General features: G+C 46.5%; 1 protein-coding gene and 1 long non-coding RNA gene across 3 annotated transcripts in view; one reads left to right on the top strand and one right to left on the bottom strand.

Annotated features, from left to right (window-relative positions):
• Nucleotides 1–22011, top strand: part of LOC137540729 (uncharacterized) — a 136839-nt gene that overhangs the window by 111227 nt on the left and 3601 nt on the right. The gene's annotated exons all lie outside the window — the stretch shown is intronic.
• The window catches only part of FMNL1 (formin like 1), a 153526-nt gene continuing 139668 nt past the window's right edge, over nt 8154–22011 (bottom strand). For both annotated transcript variants that reach the window (XM_068261861.1, XM_068261862.1), the window contains 5 exons: nt 21294–21457; nt 14735–14836; nt 11948–12031; nt 11579–11699; nt 8154–8573 (listed from right to left, as the gene is read on the bottom strand). In XM_068261861.1, coding sequence (XP_068117962.1) covers nt 8473–8573; nt 11579–11699; nt 11948–12031; nt 14735–14836; nt 21294–21457 — 572 coding nt within the window. In that variant the 3' untranslated portion in view covers nt 8154–8472. The remainder of the gene's footprint in view (nt 8574–11578; nt 11700–11947; nt 12032–14734; nt 14837–21293; nt 21458–22011) is intronic.

The following is a 22011-nucleotide window of genomic DNA, read 5'->3' as shown; positions in this document are numbered from 1 at the left end:
ATCCAAAGGGCTATCTGGGGTTTTCTTCAGACAACTGTTGAGCACAAAATGCAAGGCCATCCCTGGGTGGGCTTGAACCACCAACCTTTCAGTTAACAGCCAAATACACACAGTCCTTGTGGCACAATTGGTTAGTGCATGTCGTGGCTGCTAAATGGCTATCTGGGGTTTTCTTCGGACAACTGTTAAACACAAAATGCAAGGCCACCCCTAGCAGGAAGGGTTGCATGGCCACCTAGCTTTTCATCCTTCCCACCCTTGCCCTGGAATTTTCCAGACTTCAAATTGCTGTCCTTTGCTGTGTGTGTGTTACACCAGCATCATCCAGGGGGGCACATGATCTTTCTGATTCTTAAGTCTTGAATTGAATCTTGTAAGCAGTTTCACCATGTGTCCCACTGCTTTCATCTAGCAAATTAGGCAAAGCTAGCTAGGCAAGCTAATTTTTCTCTTGGGTATATCACAATGGTACATGCTAGGCTGGCTTCAGCATGTAGTGCTGTCGGTAGTATAGTGGTGAGCATAGCTGCCTTCAAAGCAGCGGACCTGGGTTCGATTCCTGGCCAGTGTATGAGAGAGAGAGAGAGAGAGAGACTTCGGATATCTAGGAGAAATCCGGAATTCAATTCGGATAGTGTAAAAAGGTTCGGATATCCAGGTTACCCGGATATCCGAAATCCGGATGAGCATCACTACTCCCGCGCTCTGCCGTTCAGCCGCGATCAGCCCCGGTAACCGGCTCAGTCACATCAGTCGTACCGGGGCTGATCGGCAGACCGCGGGTGGACGGCGAGGGACTCGCACGTGCTTATAGGGCTGGAAGGAAGCCCCGGGTAAATATCAAATCTGTAGTTTAAACCATCTCTGGTACACTTTAATGTTTCGAAATGTGCTAAAACATTTAATAACTTCAGTAGCAAAATGTCATTATAGGCATAAAGGGACCCACATCTAGCAATTTTGGCGGCTGATCAACCAGTAGACAGATCTCTTTCTGATCTAATCTGACCGGAGAGAAATCTGTTGGCCGCCAGAAAACGCAGGCTAATTCCCGATCTATTTCAGCACGAAATCTTTTGGGAATCAGTCTTGTGACACCTCCTTGCCGCCCCTCCGTGTCCCTCCAAATGTAGATGTAGCCCCCGCTGCCCCTGCATTATTACTTTACCTGAACGGTGTCCGCACTCCTCTTTCGCGGTTGCGCCCCCCGTGGTTGCCAGCGTACTACACGAGGGGTACACGTGGGACGTCACACAAGCGCCCTGCATGCAATGTACCGGCGACACTAATCCGGAAGATGGACACTGGACAGATAAAGTATTAATGTAGGGGCCCCAGGGATGGTGGGGGATACATCTACATTTGGGGGGTGCAGCTAGGGGTTTGTGCCGCGTTAGTCATTTGCAATTGTCGCACACAGATACCGCTGCGCATCCAATCCAGCGTGTCGGCCCGAGATTTTTCAGCATGTCCGATTGATTCATGTAACAAATGTCAGCCTGAAATTGGTCACCTTGTTGTTTGGCCATGCTTTTGGTGGCACAGTTGGTCAATTGGCTGTCAAATCTACAGATGTATGGCCACCTTCAGTCTTAAATTGAGTTATAATTGAATAGTGTATGGCGTAAAGCCCTTGGGGCGTGGTTTGCAGGAGATCGCGCGAGCATCTTCGCTTGGATGATGGAGCTCCGCCTTTAGTCTCCCAGCGGCGATCGCCATTCAGAGACTGTTAGATGGCGAAACCTTTGGATGGGCCCCCTCCCCTGCCCCCAGGTCCGTTTTGTGAGGCTGGAGTGGTTGCAACGCGAGAGGAAAGCATTACCAAACATCGGCGGGAAGGAGGGACAGTCCTCCCCCCCCCCCCCCCACCTCAGGCTCTCCTCTCTGCGCTCCCCTCCAGCATCTATTATCAGTGGCAACAGGCGGAAGCAGCAACACATACCTCCATCGCGGAGGTCTTCGATCTCTGACGCTACTTCCTGTGTAAACAGGAAATGGCATGAAGCACTGAGAGATCAGAGACCTCCGCGATGAAGGAATGTGTTGCTGCTGCCCGCCTGTTGCCACTGATAATAGATGCTGGTGGGGAGCGTAGAGAGGAGAGCCCGAGGTGAGGGAGAGGGGGGAAATGTCCCACCTCCCCGCCAATGTGCAGCTATGCTTTCCTCTCGTGATGCAACCCATCCAGCCCCACAAAATGGACCTGAGCCCCCACCGGGTCAGGGGCTGCATCCACCTTTGTTACGGCAGCGCTGTACTGGGGACAGCTGTGTGACACGGCTGTCCCCCTGGGCGACAGGGAAGCGATCCGCAGTTGTGGACTAAAGCCTATGACAACCGATTACGCTGATTGGCTGGCAGGGGGAGGAAGGAGAGGGGACTATTAAAAAAAAAAATTATACAATTTATTATTAAAATGAAGATGTAAATATTAAAAAAAAAAATGGGGGGAGCAATCACAGCCCACCAACAGATATCTCTGTTGGTGGACAGAAAAGGGGGGGGGGAGGGGGAAGAATCACTTGTGTGCTGAGTTGTGTGGCCCTGCAGCGAGGCCTTAAAGCTGCAGTGGCCCAATTTGTGAAAAATGGCCTGGTCTTTACGGGGGGTTTTAGCCATTGGCCCTCAAGAGGTTAAGGATCTATAGGTCTGAGTGACAGAGCCTGAGGTGCACAGGAGGGGGCCCCCTTAAATTAACAAAATAAATTAATAAATTATCAATAAAAATAAAATAATTAACAATCACATTCTGTAGTTCCATACAGAACACATAACTGCTACAAAGAGGGCATCATCCATAGCTCACACCTGTCCTTTTTCAGAAGGATAGTTCCTCTTTTGCAACCATATCCCTCTGTCCCACTTGCAGGACTGATGTACAGATCTGTGGAATTATATCTGCTAAAAATGTGTGAGATGCGAACATTTGAAAATATGCAATATATCAATTTAGGCAATAGGAATAAGGCCTGGTTCACACGGACGCTTGGCGGTGGTCAGGGTAGCCGGAAACCACGACGTCCTGTGACGTCTCGTCCTGGGGCAGGGGTACGGCGATCGTCTGCTTCACGACGCGATCTGCGTTTGTCATCCCCGCGAGGGGACATGCAGCCGCAGTGGCTAGACGACCCTAAACGTTGCATGCGGCTTCTAGGGACGGCTGAAACGACACGTTTAATCGGGTATCAGAACGCCACTTTTGCATAATCGCTGGTAACTGCGCGATGCTAAACACTCCCATTCACTTGAATGGTAGCCTTTAGTTGACGAGTACTGAACGAATGGAGGTAAATGCCGCCAAGCGTCCGTGTGAACAAGCTCTTAATAATAAATTATTGATATAAGGAAGAATCAGTGTGCTTTGAACTAGGAAAATGCGTTTTGATCGTAAGTCATTTTTCTATGGTGTGGTGGGGTGCAACTGGAAGAGTGGCAGGGGCATGTCTTAAAGCGGACCTGAACTCAGAACTTGAGAACCTCTCTGCTCTAAAAGGTAAGCAACAGCATAATATCTTTTACAGAAAACCATTTCCTTGTTACAGTTTATAGAGCTCCTTCAGAGATTCTGCAGTGTAGTTACTTCCTGGTTTGCTGGGAGCACAGAAATGGTTAACCTCCCGTGTTTACATTTTAACCCTCAACTGGCTGAGTTGGCAGACAACTGGGAGTTCAAATTTACACTAGCTCATTACTTGCCGAAAAGGGAGAATCAGACTAGCTGTTTTCTCTAAACACACACAGGGTGGATGTCTCTGTGTTCTCTTTTCCTGTGCAAGAGAGTTCAGGTCCACTTTAAGTACTTGAAAGTCTCCCAAAATAGGGCACAAAGACAACAAAAACAAAACATTGGAAGAACTAATGCAACCTAAGTGCAACTTTAGGTTTATTGCTATAGTACAGGCATTGTTTCTTCATCCATAGCAAAGTTTTCAGTAAAAGAACAAGACCATTAAGTGGGTAATTGTATTGCATATTAAGCATGCATTATGTTACAAGTGGTTTAAAAAAAAAATACATCTTATTTCATCTATTCATTTACAATCTATCATATAGCATAGTTTTGTAACGCACAGGCAGGAGAAGCTGACACCTGTAAAGTAGCATGGCTAGGACTGTAGATAAGCTGCATCATCAAAGCTGCCTTGTAACCATCATCCACATTTTTCTTATCTTTCCCAGTTGGACAGTTGTAGTTCATAAAACCAACATGAACATGATATGCAGGACATTATTATCTGGCGTTATCAGTTACAAAATAGTTTCTGCACCTTAATCTGATCCGTAAAATCCATTCGGTCTCTGTCTTAAACTTTTGTGGCTACAAAGGATCTTTTTCAAGCATTTGGTACTCTTCTGTGGTAATCATGGAGGTAGCCATATTGGATTCTGGAAATTATCTGAGAACTTTGACAGATTTTGACATCTGAATGTTTCATTAAAATATGCATCCACAGTAGGGATGGTTAATGCGATGCAAATTATTTTGAGTTGATGCAGGGTTATGCAAATGTATGCAGCTTGAAAATGGACCAATCAAATTTTACTTCAGCAGGATTTGATTGGTTCATGTTCAAACTGCATACATTTGCATACAGTATTTGCATAATGCTGCATCTACTCAAAATTATTTGCTTCTCATTGACCATCCCTAATCCCCAGATCCTCTTCCCATGTGCCTGTCACTTTGTGTACCCCCGGGCTACAGATCTAAGAGAGTGAGAAAGCAGGAGAGGCGATTTCAATAATTGTACTTTATTGAATTCCTGCATCATTAAGCTAACTTTGAGTTAGGCTCCGCTCTAATGGAAGCAGACACACCACCACTGTATTCATTGCCATGGTTGGAACGGGGGGGGGGGGGGGGGGGGGTTCAGGATGGGCATTTCATAGTTCTGTCTCCCTCCTATAACAAATAAGGATTCATGAATATGGGTGGCTGTGTATGCCGCCTACTACTACTACTACTACTACTACTACTACTACCATTACTATTACCAGCTAATTGTTGTTTGGCCAACTGGGAGATACATGGGTTATTAAACATTGATGGTTTAAAGGAACACTGTAGGAGGGTCGGGGGAAATTAGTTGAACTTACCTGGGGCTTCTAATGGTCCCTCGCAGGCATCCTGTGCCCGCGCAGCCACTCACCGATGCTCCGGCCCCGCCTCCGGTTCACTTCTGGAATTTCCGACTTTAAAGTCTGAAAACCACTGCGCCTGGGTTGCCGTGTCCTCGATCCCGCTGATGTCACCAGGAGTGTATTGCGCAGGTACAGACCATACTGGGTTTGTGCTATACACTCCTGGTGACGTCAGTGGGAGCGAGGACCCGGCAACGCAGGCGCAGTGGTTTTCAGACTTTAAAGGGACTCCGAGCTCTACTTAAAAAATAAAATAGTACTCACCGGGGGCTTTCTTTAGTCCAGCGCTGGTCGGGAGGTCCCACGACGGCGTCCTGGCTCCTCTCCTAGGCCCCGCTCCGGAATGGCTGGACGGCGGCAGCCCGGGCGACACTCTGCTGAGTGTCGGGCTCCTTCTTCCACGTATGACGCGGCTGACGTCACACGCCGGCCGCCTCGCGTCATCACGGCGGCCGGCGTGGCAGTACGGCGCATGGGCGCTTTAATCGCGCATGCGCCGTACTGCCACGCCGGCCGCCGTGATGATGCGAGGCGGCCGGCGTGTGACGTCAGCCGCGTCATACGCGGAAGGAACAGCCCAACACTCAGCAGTGTCGCCCGGGCTGCGGCCGGTCAGCCATTCCGGAGCGGGGCCTAGGAGAGGAGCCAGGACGCCGTCGTGGGACCTCCCGACCAGCGCTGGACTAAAGAAAGCCCCCGGTGAGTACTATTTTATTTTTTAAGTAGAGCTCGGAGTCCCTTTAAAGTCTGAAATTCCAGCCGTGAACCGGAGGCGGGCCGGATCATCGGTGAATGGCAGCTTGGGCACAGGATGTCTGCGGAGGACCATTAGAAGCCCCGGGTAAGTTCAACTCCTTTTCCCCCAACCCCCCTACAGTATTCTTTTAAGCCACGGAACAGCGACTAGTTTTATTTGCTTTTAAGTATATCTGTTCTTAGGTAAAGCTACCTCAGGTAAGCACAGAGGATGCCCATGCTGGATCCACATACCTGTGTCCATGGTCCGTTCCTCTCCTCGTCTTGCCCTGGTCCCCCTATTTACTCCTTGTCAATATATCAGATTGGAAAAAGCAGGCTTTCTGTGGTGTGTTTTCACAGTATTCATTCAGGTCAGTGCAGTAAAACAGTGTTGTTTTGAACAGTGTGTTCAAGCAAAGGTGAGCACCAAGGAATATGGCTGGAGCATTGTTCCTTTATGAAAATGTCCTTTGCTTGGTTATAATGCTGGTCGTTTGCTTTTAATACTTTCTGTATTGCTGATCCAGAACCATAGAAGGATTGAGATGAAATGGGGCTCAAGGCAAGATTGCAGTTTGGGGTCACAGCTGATGATTTTTTTTGCGAGGTTTGGCGGGGGTAGCAGGGGCGCCTCTAGCCATTTTGTCACTCCAGGCAAGAAAACCTGTGGCGTGGTGTCAACCCCCCCTTTCCCCCCAGGAAAATAATTGTAATGTGACAGCGTTTCACCCAAAAAAATGGGGAATGTGGCAGTGTTTCACCATTAAATAATCATAATGCAGAAGCATTTCACCATAAAATGTAATGTGGCGGCGTTTCACCAGAAAATACACGTATTGCGGAAGCGTTTTACCAGAAAATAATCGTAATGCGGCAGTGTGTGCAACTTACACTAAGCAGATGCAGCAGAAGCAAGTAATAGAACACCCATGAGGTGGGGCTTAGTCCAGGGGTGGGGCATAATTCAGGGTGGGGTTTAATCCAGCAACATAGTGCCCCCAGGACCAATGGCACTTCAGGCAATGGCCTGTTTTGCCTATGCCTAAAAGAGCCCCTGGAGGCTAGCATCCACCAGGCCCCCTAGACTTTCTACAGGCCCAGCGCACCTGCCTAGGTTTGCCTTGTGGATGATCCAGAACCATTACCTGTGTGATTGTAACTGATGTATGTCAGAAACCACCAATACTAGAAGATGGCAGCCTCCATATTCCTCTCACCTCAGGTTTCATTTAACCTGAAATTCCACACTTGCTAAAACCTGTTTTAAAGGATACCCAAAGTGACATGTGACATGAGATAGACGTGTATGTACAGTGCCTAGCACACAAATAACTATGCTGTTCCTTTTTTTCTTTCTCTGCCTGAAAGAGTTAAATATCAGGTATGTAAGTGGCTGACTCAGTCCTGACTCAGACAGGAAGTGACTACAGTGTGACCCTCACTGATAGAAGCTATTTTCTGCTAGAAAAGTGTTTTATAGTTGGAATTTCTTGTCAGTGAGGGTCACACTGTAGTCACTTCCTGTCTGGTCAGGACTGAGTCAGCCACTTACATACCTGATATTTAACTCTTTCAGGCAGAGAAATAAAAAGGAACACAGCATAGTTATTTGTGTGCTAGGCACTGTACATACACGTGTATCTCATCATGTCACATGTCACTTTGGGTATCCTTTAAATTACAAAAACAATGTACAGCCTTGATTTCCTGGTAAATATCTCAGACTAGAAATGCAATATAGCTTGTATTAGTTTTCAAAAGACACAGCCTAGCTACATTCCCGTTCCTGCATGAATAGTTAGCTGCACAGTCCAGGGACAATTGTTATTTGTTTTCCACACTTGCACAAACTGACTGATGTAGAATCTGTCAAGACTGGGAGTGTCAGAGCTTCCTGGCAAACAATGTGTAGGTACTTTGCATTTAAATAAACAACTTGAGCAATCTGAAATGATGTGCCGTATGAATTCTAGCAATGCGTAAAGCCGAATTGGAGAAATTGTGTATTTCTCAGCAAAGGCTGAATTGCACTTTTAGGGCCCATTCAGACCTGCAGAGGTGCCTAGCAAGCTAAAGTCTGTACAAGGCTTTAGGGTCAAACCCCGACTTAAATAACCTTTTATTTATTGCGTTAGCATAGGTTGGCCTTGTTAGCTATTCAACACCTGCTAATATTGTTCATAATCAGCCCTGTACCACTGATTAGACCTTTATACATAGCATACAAGCAGAACTAGGTCCACAGGAGTTCAGGAAGAAGAAGTAAACCTACATGCTGTAAACTCAAATATATTGAAGGCTTCCTTTTCGGCTCTCCTGTAGAAATGTTTGGCAGAAATTGCAGCTGTATTTAACAGTGTATTACATAAGAATGGTGAAAGCTGTGCTTATGAGGCCAGCCTTTCACAGGAGTCCATTGTCCATACATGTATGAAGGAGACACACAGTACTTATACATGTGACCTGCAGATCTAGCCATGTATTGGGGAGGAGATGAGGGAACCTGTGCAGCTTATTCCTTTTCTAAAGATGATCTTCTGCAGCAGTAGACACAATGTAACGCCTTGAGCTGCCCCGGCTTTAGGTGTGAACTCAGACAGGTATATCCGCGGCGCTGACAGCTGCTCCGCTGTTCTGCTTCTTCCCGCTCCTCCGACCAACATCTGTCCTTCTGTATGGCTGGTTCCTCAGGTCTAGTGGAGAGATATGAACCCAGTGTTTAATGTGAGTCACATGCCACCTTCCTAAATGTGTATGTTACATTGTAACTAATACCTTCTACTTTATCATACTAGGAAACTGGTGTCTGTTAGGAGGAATGGTATATTTGGAGCGTATGTAGGCACTGTCGCAATCCCCCTAGTGGCCGGACCACACAGTGCCTTCCAATTGGTTTCAGCATACAGATCATGCAATCTGTGGTCGCAGTCGGTGCGCAGAAAGCGCTGGGAATTTGGCAGCAGACCGACTAGAAGGGAGCCTGTGAGTTACGGTAATACAATTTACATACTATTTCAGGGTATAACTGCCACCACCTCTGTTCTAATGGGACAGAGGAACCCACTGACTGTCTGATTATAGACCTGCAAATAGTAAAACGGTTAAATGCACTCTATTTTATCTAGCTATCAACAATAGTAGCGAGTCTTCAGAAGCCAGGGTTCGGTTTTGTGTTGCTGAATAATAGGTGTAGCCGAACAAATAAATGACATTAGCGTCGTTTTATTAGAAATGCAATATAAATTAATATATACAGAAAATCATTAAAAACAACAATTATAGAAACATTAGTAGCCAGTATGAAAATAAAAAGGGAGAAAATACTTAAGTTTGTGGAAATATGTCCTTTCTGGGAAAACTCGTAAAGTTCCCTTTGTTTCAGTTCAGGAGCGAAGTTCAGACAAGATGGCCGCTAACCACATGGTCCTCTGGCTAGCAGCAGCATGCTCTCGTGAAGATGGGATTTGGAGGACTGAAGTCCGCCTGCTGGCAATGTGCTTTTGATGAAGCTGGTTTGGGGGTGTGGCAACGCCTGCCCCCTCTGAATTACCAACCAATGACAGCCCACCTCCTCCTAGGGGAATTTTGAGCTTAAATTGTAAAACACTGTAACTTATAAACGATAAATGTCATATTTAGACGGACAGCGGATTCAGAATTGTCAGAAAATACCGATTAATATGACATCTTGCATGGGTGCGTTAGGCTGTCCTGTCCCCGAGAAGGCTCATACACCAATAATCGGATGGGTTATTGTTATGAATTTTATATCAGCACATTGGGCAGATTTTAATGAATAAGACTTTATGAATTTCATAGCTGTGCTCTACACGGTTTTCATTTAACAGACAGAAATCATAATCCACATGCATTTAAATCTGTTCCCCAGCGGTGCCCCTGTGTCTCAGTTCTTCAGTGGACCCCTGTGGAGCTAGCTTCCTTTGGCTTACCCTGGATGAAAGCTACCTTTTGGGGTGTTAATTATCATCTAAGCGTGACCAGCTAGAACGACCTTTGAGTTTTACACCTCTGGCTAATTAAGTCACAGACCAGGAAAGAGACTCTTTTGATCAAGTTAATTTACACAAACATTAACTTGACTGGTCAACAAACCTACTTCAGGAAAAGAAAAAAAAAAGTTGTTCTGATTGCTGCAATGACTGCTCAAATCTAACCAGGAAGCAATCAGAGAATCGACTGCACAAATCTTCCCGATTCGCCTGCGTTTCTCACGGCTGTTCCGTGACACATTTGGTGGGTATGTAGGCACTGGAAAAGATAAAGGACAACTTTTCAGTAAGTTGTTACGGGAAATGGGGGGGAGGGGGTCAGGTATCATTGAACAGGATCTCGGCAGCAAAAATAAATATGTATTTCAAACTCCCCTCCTCCAATCATTAACTTACTTCCAGACAGCTTCTCCCTAGCCCCCTCCTCCCCCAATCTTTATGCAGTCCTCTATCTCACATCACCCTGCCACATCAGTTTTAAGTAGCCACGGTGTTACTGTGTGGCCCTGGCTGCCACAACGCATGCTGGGAGATGTGGTCCATTAATGGGACTAGATCTCCAGGCCAGGAGATGTACTCACATTTGTGGACTTCATCTCCCAGCATGCATTGCAGCAGCCAGAAGCGCATGGCACTACACATACACAAGCTTTGGACTGGCAGGTGTTGTGGATGCTATCTAGGGAACATGGTGCACTCCAAACGAACGTTGGCCTAGAGGAGCAGCCCACCGTGGGTAACAGTGCTCTGCCCAATGGCACATGGCATTATGAGCCTCCCTTGTGGGGAGGTTCATTGTAAAAAAACAAAAAAACAAAACAGTTTCCTGGGTGCTCAGTGCCCTTTAAGAGCAATCCGCCTGCGCAAAGCAATAGATTGGACACCAGTGGACTTTCATCTATCTTGCTGTATAGTGCACAGGACAAAGGAATTCCTCATGTAAATGTACTTGCATTATTCATCTGCCTCCCCTCAGCAGGTACTGGGTCAGAACATTTCAGCCCAGTAACAGTCAGGCCTCCATACAATACACTACAACAAATTGGTCAATGCACTTCTCGTTTTGATAATAAAGAGTGGAAAAGTTTTTTTTATTGCACATACAATCCTCAAAGTTACTCTTTTAGTAGAGCCAACCACAATACATATATTAAAATAATTTTCTGCGCAGAAAGAAAAATAAAAACCACATGGGGCCATCAGTCTCCAGTTGTTAATTAGGCTATACTTGCTTACAGAGATGGCGATCATCCAGATTCAAAACGTCTCTGTAGTCAAGCGTCCACCTCCTAGTGTAGCAATCACACACACATGCTATTGCACACATACAGCAGCTGCCTCCCTGCTAGCAGGGATTGAGTCCATTTATTTTATGCAAAGCACATGAGTTTAGCCATGTGGTTTTTATTTTTCTTTCTGCGCAGAAAATTATTTTAATATATGTATTGTGGTTGGCTCTACTAAAAGAGTAACTTTGAGGATTGTATGTGCAATAAAACTTTTCCACTCTTTATTATCAAAACGAGAAGTGCATTGACCAATTTGTTGTAGTGTATTGTGAGGCTGATAGTACGGTTGCACTAAACGAGTAATATTGAGAGTATTATATTTAGCGGAAAAAGAGCACTATTTATATGGCTGGTGACCACGTGATTGCTAAAGTGTTTTTTTGAGTCAGGCCTCCATACCTGTAATGATGTCTTCTATCACCCAGTTCTCCTCGTACACTCGCGGCTCTTTTGTCTTCAGCTTCTTGTTCAGCTCGGCCATGAGATTGACCTGTGGTTTTAAGGCTTTGGCAGGTGGAGACTAGAAGTAATAAAAAAAAAACAACTTTGTATAAACCATGGAAAAATGTCATGAATGTCCTTACTGGATAATTGGCAGATATCAGCAAGCACTCAAAGATCCTTTAGTTGTAGGTGATATCCCATACCCCCTTATTCTCCATTATCTCTTACCCCCCCCCCCCCCCCACAGACACACACCTTCCCACCCACCACCCACCTTGTTCCCCATGACTGTAGCACATCTCACCCACACTGCTGGTGTCCTACCTGTTCTGCTTTCTCTGGTTGTGACTTGTCCTCCGCAGGCGCCATTTCTTGCTTCTTCCAGGTCTCTATATCCTGCTGAGCTTGCTGATGACAACAGAGAAGGAATATTAGCATGTAGAAATGTGCCCTGACAGTTTAAATCACTAGATCACATTCCCTTTTTTGTATTGCATTTCATATCGGGGAAGGGCCACCACCCAGTGGTGAAGCTAAGGTGCTGTGGGCCACAGTTTGAGTTTTACATTGGGCCCCTGTTGATGCATAATTGATATGGGGCACCAAAACCTGGCAACGACATCCTGAGAGGTTTAACCAGAGCAGGGTATTAGTTTGGTAATATTATTCCACGTACATCTGGCTGAATAGTGTACGGGTTAAAGGGAACCAGAGACTAAGCACCCTCATGTATTTTACCATATATATCAGTGGGAACATTAGAGAAAACACCTACCCTGTTTTCTGTTTCATTCTGCACTGCACAGCTTGTTTCTCATTAGCCAAGATAACATCCCCGGTTGAGCATTCAGTCTGGCTTTGCTCAGGAATCTTTATAGCTGAGTCTGTGTTTTCTGGTGTCTTTTCAAGCCCAAGCCTGCCCTCTGCTGGCTCTGTTTAGGAACCATTATAGCTGAGTCATTATAGCAAAGCCAGACTGAATGCTCAGTCGGGAATTTTATCAGGGCTGATAAGAAACAGGCTGTGCAGTGCAGAATGAAACAGAAAGCAGGGTAGGGGTTTTCTCTAATGTTCCCACTGATATATATGGTAAAATACATAAGGGTGCTTGGTCTCTGGTTCTCTTTAAGGGCTCTGCCTTTGGCATGGGAGACCTGGGTTTGAACCCTGGCAAAGGTACCTATTCAGTAAGATGTCCTTGGGCAAGACTCCATAACACTGAAGGGTGGCCACTTGAGCGTGCCCTTAGTGGCTGCAGCTCTTAAGCGCTTTGAGTCCAACAGGGGAAAAGCACTATACAAATTTTAGGATTATTAGGATCATCTATTACCAGCATAGCACATAAGCTAATGCAGCAGTTGGTGGGCTCCTCTGGTACTGGCACTGGCAAGGATGTAACCCGTGTATCGCCTATGCCACTGGAAGTGACTGCATGCTTTGCTGTGCTGCAGTGGTATAAGAAACAGGTGTAAGGGGCTGTTCACACTAAAGGGAAAAAACGCTGCACTTAAAGTGCACCTGAAATGTAAAACTTGTAAAAAGAATATACATACCTACAGGCTCATCGGTCCCTCGCCATCCTCGTGCGGTGCTTGGGTCCTTTGCAATTTAGCCCGATAATTCGGACAGTCGGCGCAGGTGCAGTCCGCCCACATGCGCTCCTGTAGTACTGCACAGGCACAGAAAGCTCCTGGTGATGGCATCATGATAGGGGGCTGCGGCCAAGAGACGCATGCACAGTTCCTCCCGACTGGCTGAATTACCAGGCCAAATTGAAAAAGACCCAGGCACCGCAGGAGGATGGTGAGGGACTGATGAGCCTGAATGGGGATGGACCAAGTATGTATATTTTTTTTATTTTATTTGTTTTACATCTCAGGTTTACTTTAATGGAACATAGTAAATGCAAAAAGGATGTGTTTACACTGTCGAATGGAACGCAAATGCACGACGTGAGCACCGGACTGCAAATGCAAAATATCAACCTGCTGCATTTTTCCGGAGCCACCACCCAAAATGCTGTCCGCAATTACAAATTGGACGCAATGCAAACCTATAGGAACGGGCATTGTCCCTTCCCACTACGCTTCTCGCATCAAGAAAAATGCCATTTGTCCCGTAGAAATGTCTCGGTGACCAGGAAGTTATAGGGCTTCCTGTTGCTTTACTAAAGAACCAATGGGAATCCTCCTGCAACAGAGAATACTGTTGCTAGGTAGGATTCGCATGTTTTTTTTTCGCTTACAAACCGACAGGAACCTCATGTTTCCTGTTCTCCAGGCGAGCGGCGGATGAACGGGGTCGGTTATGAGGACAAGAAAAATGGTGGAAATATAGGCGGACTGGTGGCAATGCAAATCCTGCGGCCAGTGTGAAGGGCACAAGGGCATCTGCTCCTGTCCTGAGTGGATCGGCTTACTGCACCATTTACGCATTTGCTGCGGTTGCACTATAGTGTGAATCCAGCCTCGCAGACACTGGGGCAGGAATGGGAAGGCATTCATTATTAAAGTAGGGGGTAAAGAGTATTGCTATGGGTACCCACAATGGAAGATTACTTTTGAAAGTAGTTCCCCTACCCCTCAGCTGAAACACGTTTTTCACCTTTATAGCATTTCATGTACTGTATTTTTTGGACTATAAGACTCACCTTTTCTCCCCCAAAAGTGAGGGGAAAAAAGTCACTGCGTCTTATAGTCCAAATGCAGGGAGTTCCTGACTTGTGAGCGCCTGCCAATACAGAACTCCAACCCGCCGCAATGTCAGGGACTCCCTGTACTGTGCCCCTGCAGAGGAGGTCACTGGGGGACAAATGGAGGACACGGGGGCACAAAGGGGCATAGAGGAGGACACAGAGAGCACAGAGGCGGGCACATGGGAGACACAGGGAGACAAAAGCCACAAAGGAGGCATAATCCACATGATGTCCCTTCACCATGAATGCACAAGGTTTAGTATTTCCCCCCCTGATTATGTCCTCTAAACCTAGGTGCGTCTTATAGTCAGGAGCATCTTATAGTCCGAAAAATATGGTAATCCATATATTCTTTCAGAGCCCAATAAGGACTCTAATAAAAAAAAAAACACAATATGTAAAGTAAACTGACATACCTTGTATGCCTTGACAAAGCGCATGAAGATGGGGAAGAAAGCTGTTGGTGCTGTTGTCTTGCTATTCTCCCCAAAATATCCAACAGCCGCTTCATAAGCTTCCTGGAAGCAAAAACAAATCATCAGATACAAAAGTAAAAAGCTGGACAGATCCAGTAACTTCATGTGATCAGCATCCTTGTACAAATGCCTGAATGTCAATGCATCCGTGGGCGGAGTAATGCATAGCTGTCCTTTTTAGTCTTTGTGACGATTCTTTCTTTTATTCTTGACGACTCTCTGGCTATAACCTAAAACTGATCGATTGTCCATTAACTGTACAGTATTTTCCTCAAATGCGATTGGATTTTTACGATCGAATTGTATAGAAAACCATGTTGCATGTGGAGAAAATCGTCCTGAAATGATTCAATGGTGGATTGAGATCAGAAAAGGATTAAGATGAAATGGTGGTTCTGGAGGCAAGATAGCAGTTTTTACCCACCGCTGATGGTCACCTGGCTTTTTTAGTAAGATTTCATGAAGGCTAGCCTTCACTACTAGGCCTCTAGACTTTCTCCAGGCCCTAGGCAACTGCTTAGATTGATAGTCCGACTCCGATTGGAATACAGAAGTTTGTCAGTCGATTTACGGTTGGACTTAGGATTGTATCTGAAGACAAAAAGTGCCCTAATCGACCTGTTCATGGGAGCAATCGATCAATACCTTCCGATTACTGACGATCCTGCAAATCTGATTGAATGATCACATCTGAGGAAAATATTGTACCATGAATGTGCACCTTTAAGTCTGTATTGGGATTCAATTATGAAATGGTGTATCTCTATGATGACAGCATGCTAGCCACTACAATGCCCGAAAGCATTGTGGCATACACAAGTCAATTTTTTTTTTTTACCTTTGAGCAGTCCATTGGTTATTCTCATTAAATTGACTGTTAAATTATTATATTTGAACTACTTAAAAGGCCCACTGTGCTAATCCTCAGCTGTGACCCCCCCCCCCCCCAACGCGCTCATGGCCATAAATTGCGCCCGTCGTCCTTCCCCTGTCTGAAGTCCGCTCACGTGCCACACATGCACGCAAGGCAGAATATGTGGACACAGGCGGACACAGCGACAGGCATTTTATTATATAAGCAAAAGAATCTGGATCAGTCAAGTCCGAAAATTTCTGTTGATCGTACAAATATTTGATAGGATCCGTTCTGGCAAGACGAATCAGCATTTGCCAGCGATTGGTTTACATGATCATTTGTGAAATTTTTGCACACTATTCTATAAGGATTGGTTGTTTTGTAGCCATTTCCGATTACAATAGTCTTAAGTGTGTACACAGCTTTAGGGTGCATACACATATCCAGTTTTGATTGTCCAATTTTTCCACTTCAATGCAGTATGAGAGGATACCTACACAAATGGTTCATAGTATGTAAAATCTGTTGGCCATATTCTACAAGGAAGTGAAAGAATTGGCCTATAAATATTGGATGGGTGTATGCACTCTAATGCCTGGTACACACCATGCATTTTCTCTTCAGATAGGCAGGTCAGATCGATTATTTCCAACAGGTCCAATCTGATTTCTGATCGTTTTTCTGATCAATTTTGTGTTCACTTCTATAAAAAAGTATATCTGTAAAAAGAAATCTATACAAAATCGGACCTGTCGGAAATAATCAATTCGACCCATCTATCTGACGGAAAATTGCATTGTGTGTACTAGGCATAAGGCCTCTTTAGCGCTGTACACTGATCATCTGAAAGGATAAAACACATCAGTTTTTTAGCGTACAGTGTAAAAGAGGCTTAAAGAAAACCTGTAACATCAAAAAGTCCCTGAGGGGGTACTCACCTCGGGAGGGGGAAGCCTCAGGGTCCCAATGAGGCTTCCCACGCCGTCCTCCGTCCCTCGGGGGTCTCGCTGCAGCCCTCCGAACAGCGGCGATGTAAATATTTACCTTCCCGGCTCCTGCGCAGGCGCTGTGGTGGCTCTCGGCTCCGAAGTAGGCGGAAATACCCGATCGCCGTCAGGTCTTCTCTACTGCGCAGGCGCAAGTCTCCGGCACCGGCGCAGTAGAGCGGACGCGACTGAGATCGGGTATTTCCGTCTACTTCGGAGCCGTAAGCCACAACAGCGCCCCCGCTGGAGCCAGCAAACCTAAATATTAAACAAGCTGTCGGATCTGTCGGGCCGCTGTTCGGAGGGCTGCAGCGAGACCCCCGAGGGACAGAGGATGGCGTGGGAAGCCTCATTGGGACCCTGAGGCTTCCCTCTCCCGAGGTGAGGACCCCAGGGGAAATTTTTGATGTTAGTGTCTCTTTAAGAGTGCATATACATATCCATTTAAAATGCATGTTTTTTTTTCAGATACACAAAGCAAAAAAAAAAAAAAAGAAAGAAATCAGTTTTTCCATAGCAGTGCATTGTGAAAAAAAAACAAAAACAAAAACTTTGTTATAAGTCATATAATGAGAAGCTAGCAATTAGGGACCATGCACATTACCTTCACCTGGACTGCACATCCGTTATCTGTTCAGTTATAACTGACAGCAACTTGTTTAGGTTCTTCAGTTGCTGTCAGTTATAACTGAATGGGCAACTGACATGCAGCTCAGTGTACCTTTTGGCTCAGTTCACATAATACGCATTATAACTGGAAGGCTTTTTATAGCACTGCTATAAAAACAACTGGTCAGTTAAAACTTATCAGTTTTTTCAGCGTACAGTGTGAAAGCGGCCGTACTCCACAACTGCAAAAGATATGCACAGATTTTGTAGTCATACAATTAGCAGGGCTGGTTCTAGACTTTATGCTGTTGGAGGCAAACTTATGAGTATGCGCCCCTCCCTTCTGCTGTGCAAGTCACATGAAACACTGCTGCTCTCCTGCCTCCCCCCGCCTCACTCACTGTCAGACTCCACACACAGCGCAACAAGCTGCTGTTCCCCAAAAATGACCTCTTTACCTCGCTCTCCTCTCGCTTCTCCTACTCTGACTATATGCTGTAAGTGTAAACACACAGTACAAACATGCCGCCCCTGTGATCTCTGCATGAGAGAATCAGCAATCAGGGCCGGATTTGTGCTTTTTTTACCACCCAAGGCTCACTATCCCCAGCTGCCCCTGGACCGACAGCATCCTAAACCCCCTATTCACCCAACACTCCGGGGATTAGATTGTAGGCTTCTCTGAGGACAGTTAGTGAAGTGATGGCAGGGATTAGATTGTAAGCTTCTTGGCGAGCATCACATTTGGTGAGTGACTGGCAGCTCAGAGATCACTGTTAATGCCCATTTGCTGCCCTTTTATCCCCCGAGTGTCGGATCTGGCTGTCTGCTGCTGCCCCCCGCTATGTGTAAACTCTGTGTAGCGGGAAAAATGTTCTGCAGGCTAACTGCTACTGCCACCGTGCTGCCCACATTATGCCACCCCTTGCTTTCCTGGTGCCATGGACATTGTGGCCTTGCCTGAAGTCTGGCCATGCACACAATGGATGTGGTTTACTAAAGGTGAATTATGTACAGCTTTGCTCAGGTCACACTTTGGTTTAGAGACGTTCCTACTTAGGAAATCTTCTGCACACGATTGTATCATTGATGTATACATAGTGTCTCCTGTAATCATTGCCTGAGAGTCTGTGTTGTGCAGTAGATGACACAAGTGGTCCTGCAACTCTATAGAGAAGCCATAGGGCTGGTTCAAGACTTTATTGCCCGAGGCAAACTTGTGAGGATACGACCCTGTCATCAACCCCCATCAACCCCCCCCCCCCCCCCCCCGGAATAATCGCACAGCACTCCAACATTTTCACCCTCAGTATAAGTAGGAAGGTAGCCAGGCTCAGTTGTCCCATGTATAGGATGGCCAGGTATAGCTGCCCCCAGTATAGGTGGCTAGCACAGTTGTCTCCAGTATAGTTGCCCCCAATATAGGTAGCTCATATAGTTGCCCCCAGTTTAGCTAGTATAGTTGCCCAAGTATAGGTAGGTAGTATAGTTGCCCCAGTATAGGTAGCTAATTGCCCCCAATGTAGGTAGTATAGTTGCCCCAGTATAGGTAGTATATTTGACCTCAGTATAGGTAGCTAATATAATTGTCCCCAGTATAGGTAGTATAGTTGCCCCAGTTTTAGCAGCTACAGTCTCCATCCCCCTTGCATGCTACCGCCGCTACACACAGACCTCAGGTCAGAGAGACCCAACACGCAGCTGTGACAGAAGAGCGGCTTCCGTAGCAGCACATATACTCACGCTGATAGGCAAGCCGCTCTCTGTCACAGCTGCATGTCGGGTCGCTCTGATCAGAGGTCTGTGTGCAGCGGCGGAATGCAAGGGGGGTGGAGACTGTAGAGGAAGCGGCTGCCGAGAAGGTAATACGATCGGCGGCCGCAGGGAGTGTGGCAAGCAAGATGCCGCTCCTGTGACCATGCAGCCTGACGAAAATGGGTCACTTAATGTCATGGGCGGGACGGCGCTGAAGCCACATTTGGTCTTGTTAGCAGGGTATATACTTTAGCCTTGCAGTATAATGCTTGTAGGCCTCAGATTGTGGGGCTGATTTATATCAGGGGTAACACTGAGCCAAGAAAGTCTACGAACACTTTCACTGAAAATCTGCTGCTGTGTATCTGAATAAAACGCTCTGGGGAATTGTGAACTTGTAAAGTGGAAAAATTCTGAGACCACAATCCCCGCAGATCCTGATAATCCTGCTATATTACAACATCCAATGAGGAAAGGGTGTTTAACATGCTCTCTAAACACTGTTGAGCTATTGTAGACTAGTTCATAATGTGTGTGGATGCCAATATGCTGTCATGGAACCACATCCAAATGCTGCTGGACATTTTTTCGGTCATTGTGATCACTTAAGGGGAACCCTAGCCAGTGGTGGTGAGGGAGCCGTATGTGTATCGCAATGCCTTACAGGTGAACAGGTCCCAGTGATAGCCTGTGACAGCAAGGAGTGAAGGAAAGCCCACTAAAAACAGAGGAAATGGAGGGAGAGTGCAACTAGTGCAGTAGCGATCAGTCCACTTTTCTCTCACATATGGAAAGGCAGCAATGCAAAGTGTAAGGACCTATTTCCAGAGTGCAAATTCTCTTTAGTACTGAAAGCACTGCAAATTCAATGGAATAGTTTCCATTGAATGCATTTTTTCGTAATCCGGTCCTATCGAGAGAATAAAAATGGTACAGCTTGCTGCAGATTTTCACACCACACATGTAATTGTCAATTAAACTAGATTCACATGAAAATAACATAAAAAATTAAAATGTAAATATGGACATGTGAATATCCTTGTGGAAATTGGGCCTAAGCCTTTCAGGGCAGGGGACTGCTGAGCTACTCGGCACTGGCCCTGCTGTTTTATGTTGTTGGGAGGTTTGATTTGCAGAAAGCTATGATATGTGATACTTCTGGCAGCTGGTCACATGACCTGCAAATAGGCATGGGTCATGTGATCTCTAAGGAAGGGGCATGCGGGTCAGACTCCTGCCTGTCAATCATCATCTTTTCATGAACACTTGCTTCTCCCTTTTAGCAGGAACAACCTCATTCACAAGATCAGATGTATGCTTTTTTGTGCCCCTAGGCCAACTTTCTTGCAGCTCCCTTTCCATGTACAGCACCCTCCTCCTATTCCCTGTGCAGACCCTTCTTCCTTGCCTAATGTACAGCAGCCCCCTTTTATTGTATACAAATCCCTTGGGCAGGACCTCCCTATTTCATGTCCAGACGCCCCTCATCCAGCTGCTACCCAAGACCCGGGCCTTTGCGGCTTTTCCAGAAATTTCCGGTAGCAGCTCATGGCGGCGGAACGCTGAGACGCAAGCCTCTGGGTCTCGGCCTTCTCTGACGTCACTGGAGCGCATGGCGCTCAGTTCCCATTGGATAAGCGGCGGACGCGCTCTCAGTACGCGCTCCGCCGCTGTAAACATTAACCATGTGTGCACATAGCGTGTCTGGCCAGTCTTGGCATCAGCGACAAGCTTTCTCTGCTAAAACACTCTCTGGTGATTGGTTGCTTTGGATTCCTTTACTTTCTGATTGGTTAGTTCTAGTATAAATGAAAGGTGAGTGCCCTCTGTCATCGCCCGTGATAGCCTATGCTGGGCTTGTTGCTGACATTGCGCTCAAACCAAGTGCTTGTCTTGCTGAGGACTTGTGCCTGCCTTGACTAAGCTTCTCCTAGATTGGATACCTGTTACCAACCCGGCTTGAACCTGACCCGCATCTGTATTGGATACCCTGTTACCGACCTGGCTTGTTAAAGGATTCGCATGAACGCTGCCTGGATTGACGCTGGCTTGATTGACCACGCATCTGTCTAGTGATTACTTCAGCCATTTTCTGCCCCCTCGTCTTGATTGCTGTCTGCCAGTCTGTATGCTACATCTGCCTGCAGGGTTTTGTAGTTTGTATTAGGCAGGAGCTTTCGCAGGCATTCGGACTGGGTTATATGTCAGTCATATGGGCAAACAGTCTGACTCACAGCAGGTGACCAGACAAGCCTGACAGAGTAGGTTGGTGCATGGTTTGTTAATGTATCACCTGGGCAGTCTTGGCATCAGTGACAAGCTTTGACATGGTATCCATGTTGGATTTCAGGAACTCCTTCAGAGTGAGGCTGTCGTCCTGTTTTGTAAATTCCTTCTGGGCTTGCTCCATTCCTGTCTGCAGGGAGCGGACGTCAGACAACACAGCATCTAGAGAGACTGAACAAGAGGAGAAGGGGGGGGGGGGAAAGTTTGTTCACCAAAAACAAACAAAAAAGTGAGAGGAATACAGAGGTGGCAATCTTCATACCGTTATAAACCATGCATGTTGCCTGGCTGTCATGCCGAGCATTTTCCTTTAGTCGTGTCTGAGTCGCACACCTGCAACAAGCATGTAGCCAGTGAAGTCAGACCAGAGCCACAGCATCTGATTTGCATCCTCATTCTGGGCCAGTGACTTGAGGGCAGAAGTCAGGCAGCTGGTATGGTTTATTAGAGCTGTTGCCTGGTGTGCCGTACGGCAGGGGTCCCCAACCACCGGGCCGCGGCAGGTCTGGCCTCTCGCTCCTCCCCGCGGCCGCCGCTCCTGTTACCTTATCATGAGCGGGCGGCCGCTTGTCCGATTAGATTCCCCCGTAGCCGCTCTCCTCAGTGGCATCTCCTATTACAGCAGCGTGCTCGGCGGCTGCTGTGATGAGCAGGAAGCAGTACAGTGGTTTCCATGGTAACGGCGATGCATATCGCCGCTACAGGAGGAGAGCGGCTACGGGGGA

The sequence above is a fragment of the Hyperolius riggenbachi genome, chromosome 12, assembly GCF_040937935.1.
Source record: "Hyperolius riggenbachi isolate aHypRig1 chromosome 12, aHypRig1.pri, whole genome shotgun sequence".
In the NCBI taxonomy this organism is placed as follows: Eukaryota; Metazoa; Chordata; class Amphibia; order Anura; family Hyperoliidae; genus Hyperolius; species Hyperolius riggenbachi.
The sequence above is the reverse complement of the archived record's forward strand: the minus strand, read 5'-3'. Positions and strand labels throughout refer to the sequence as shown.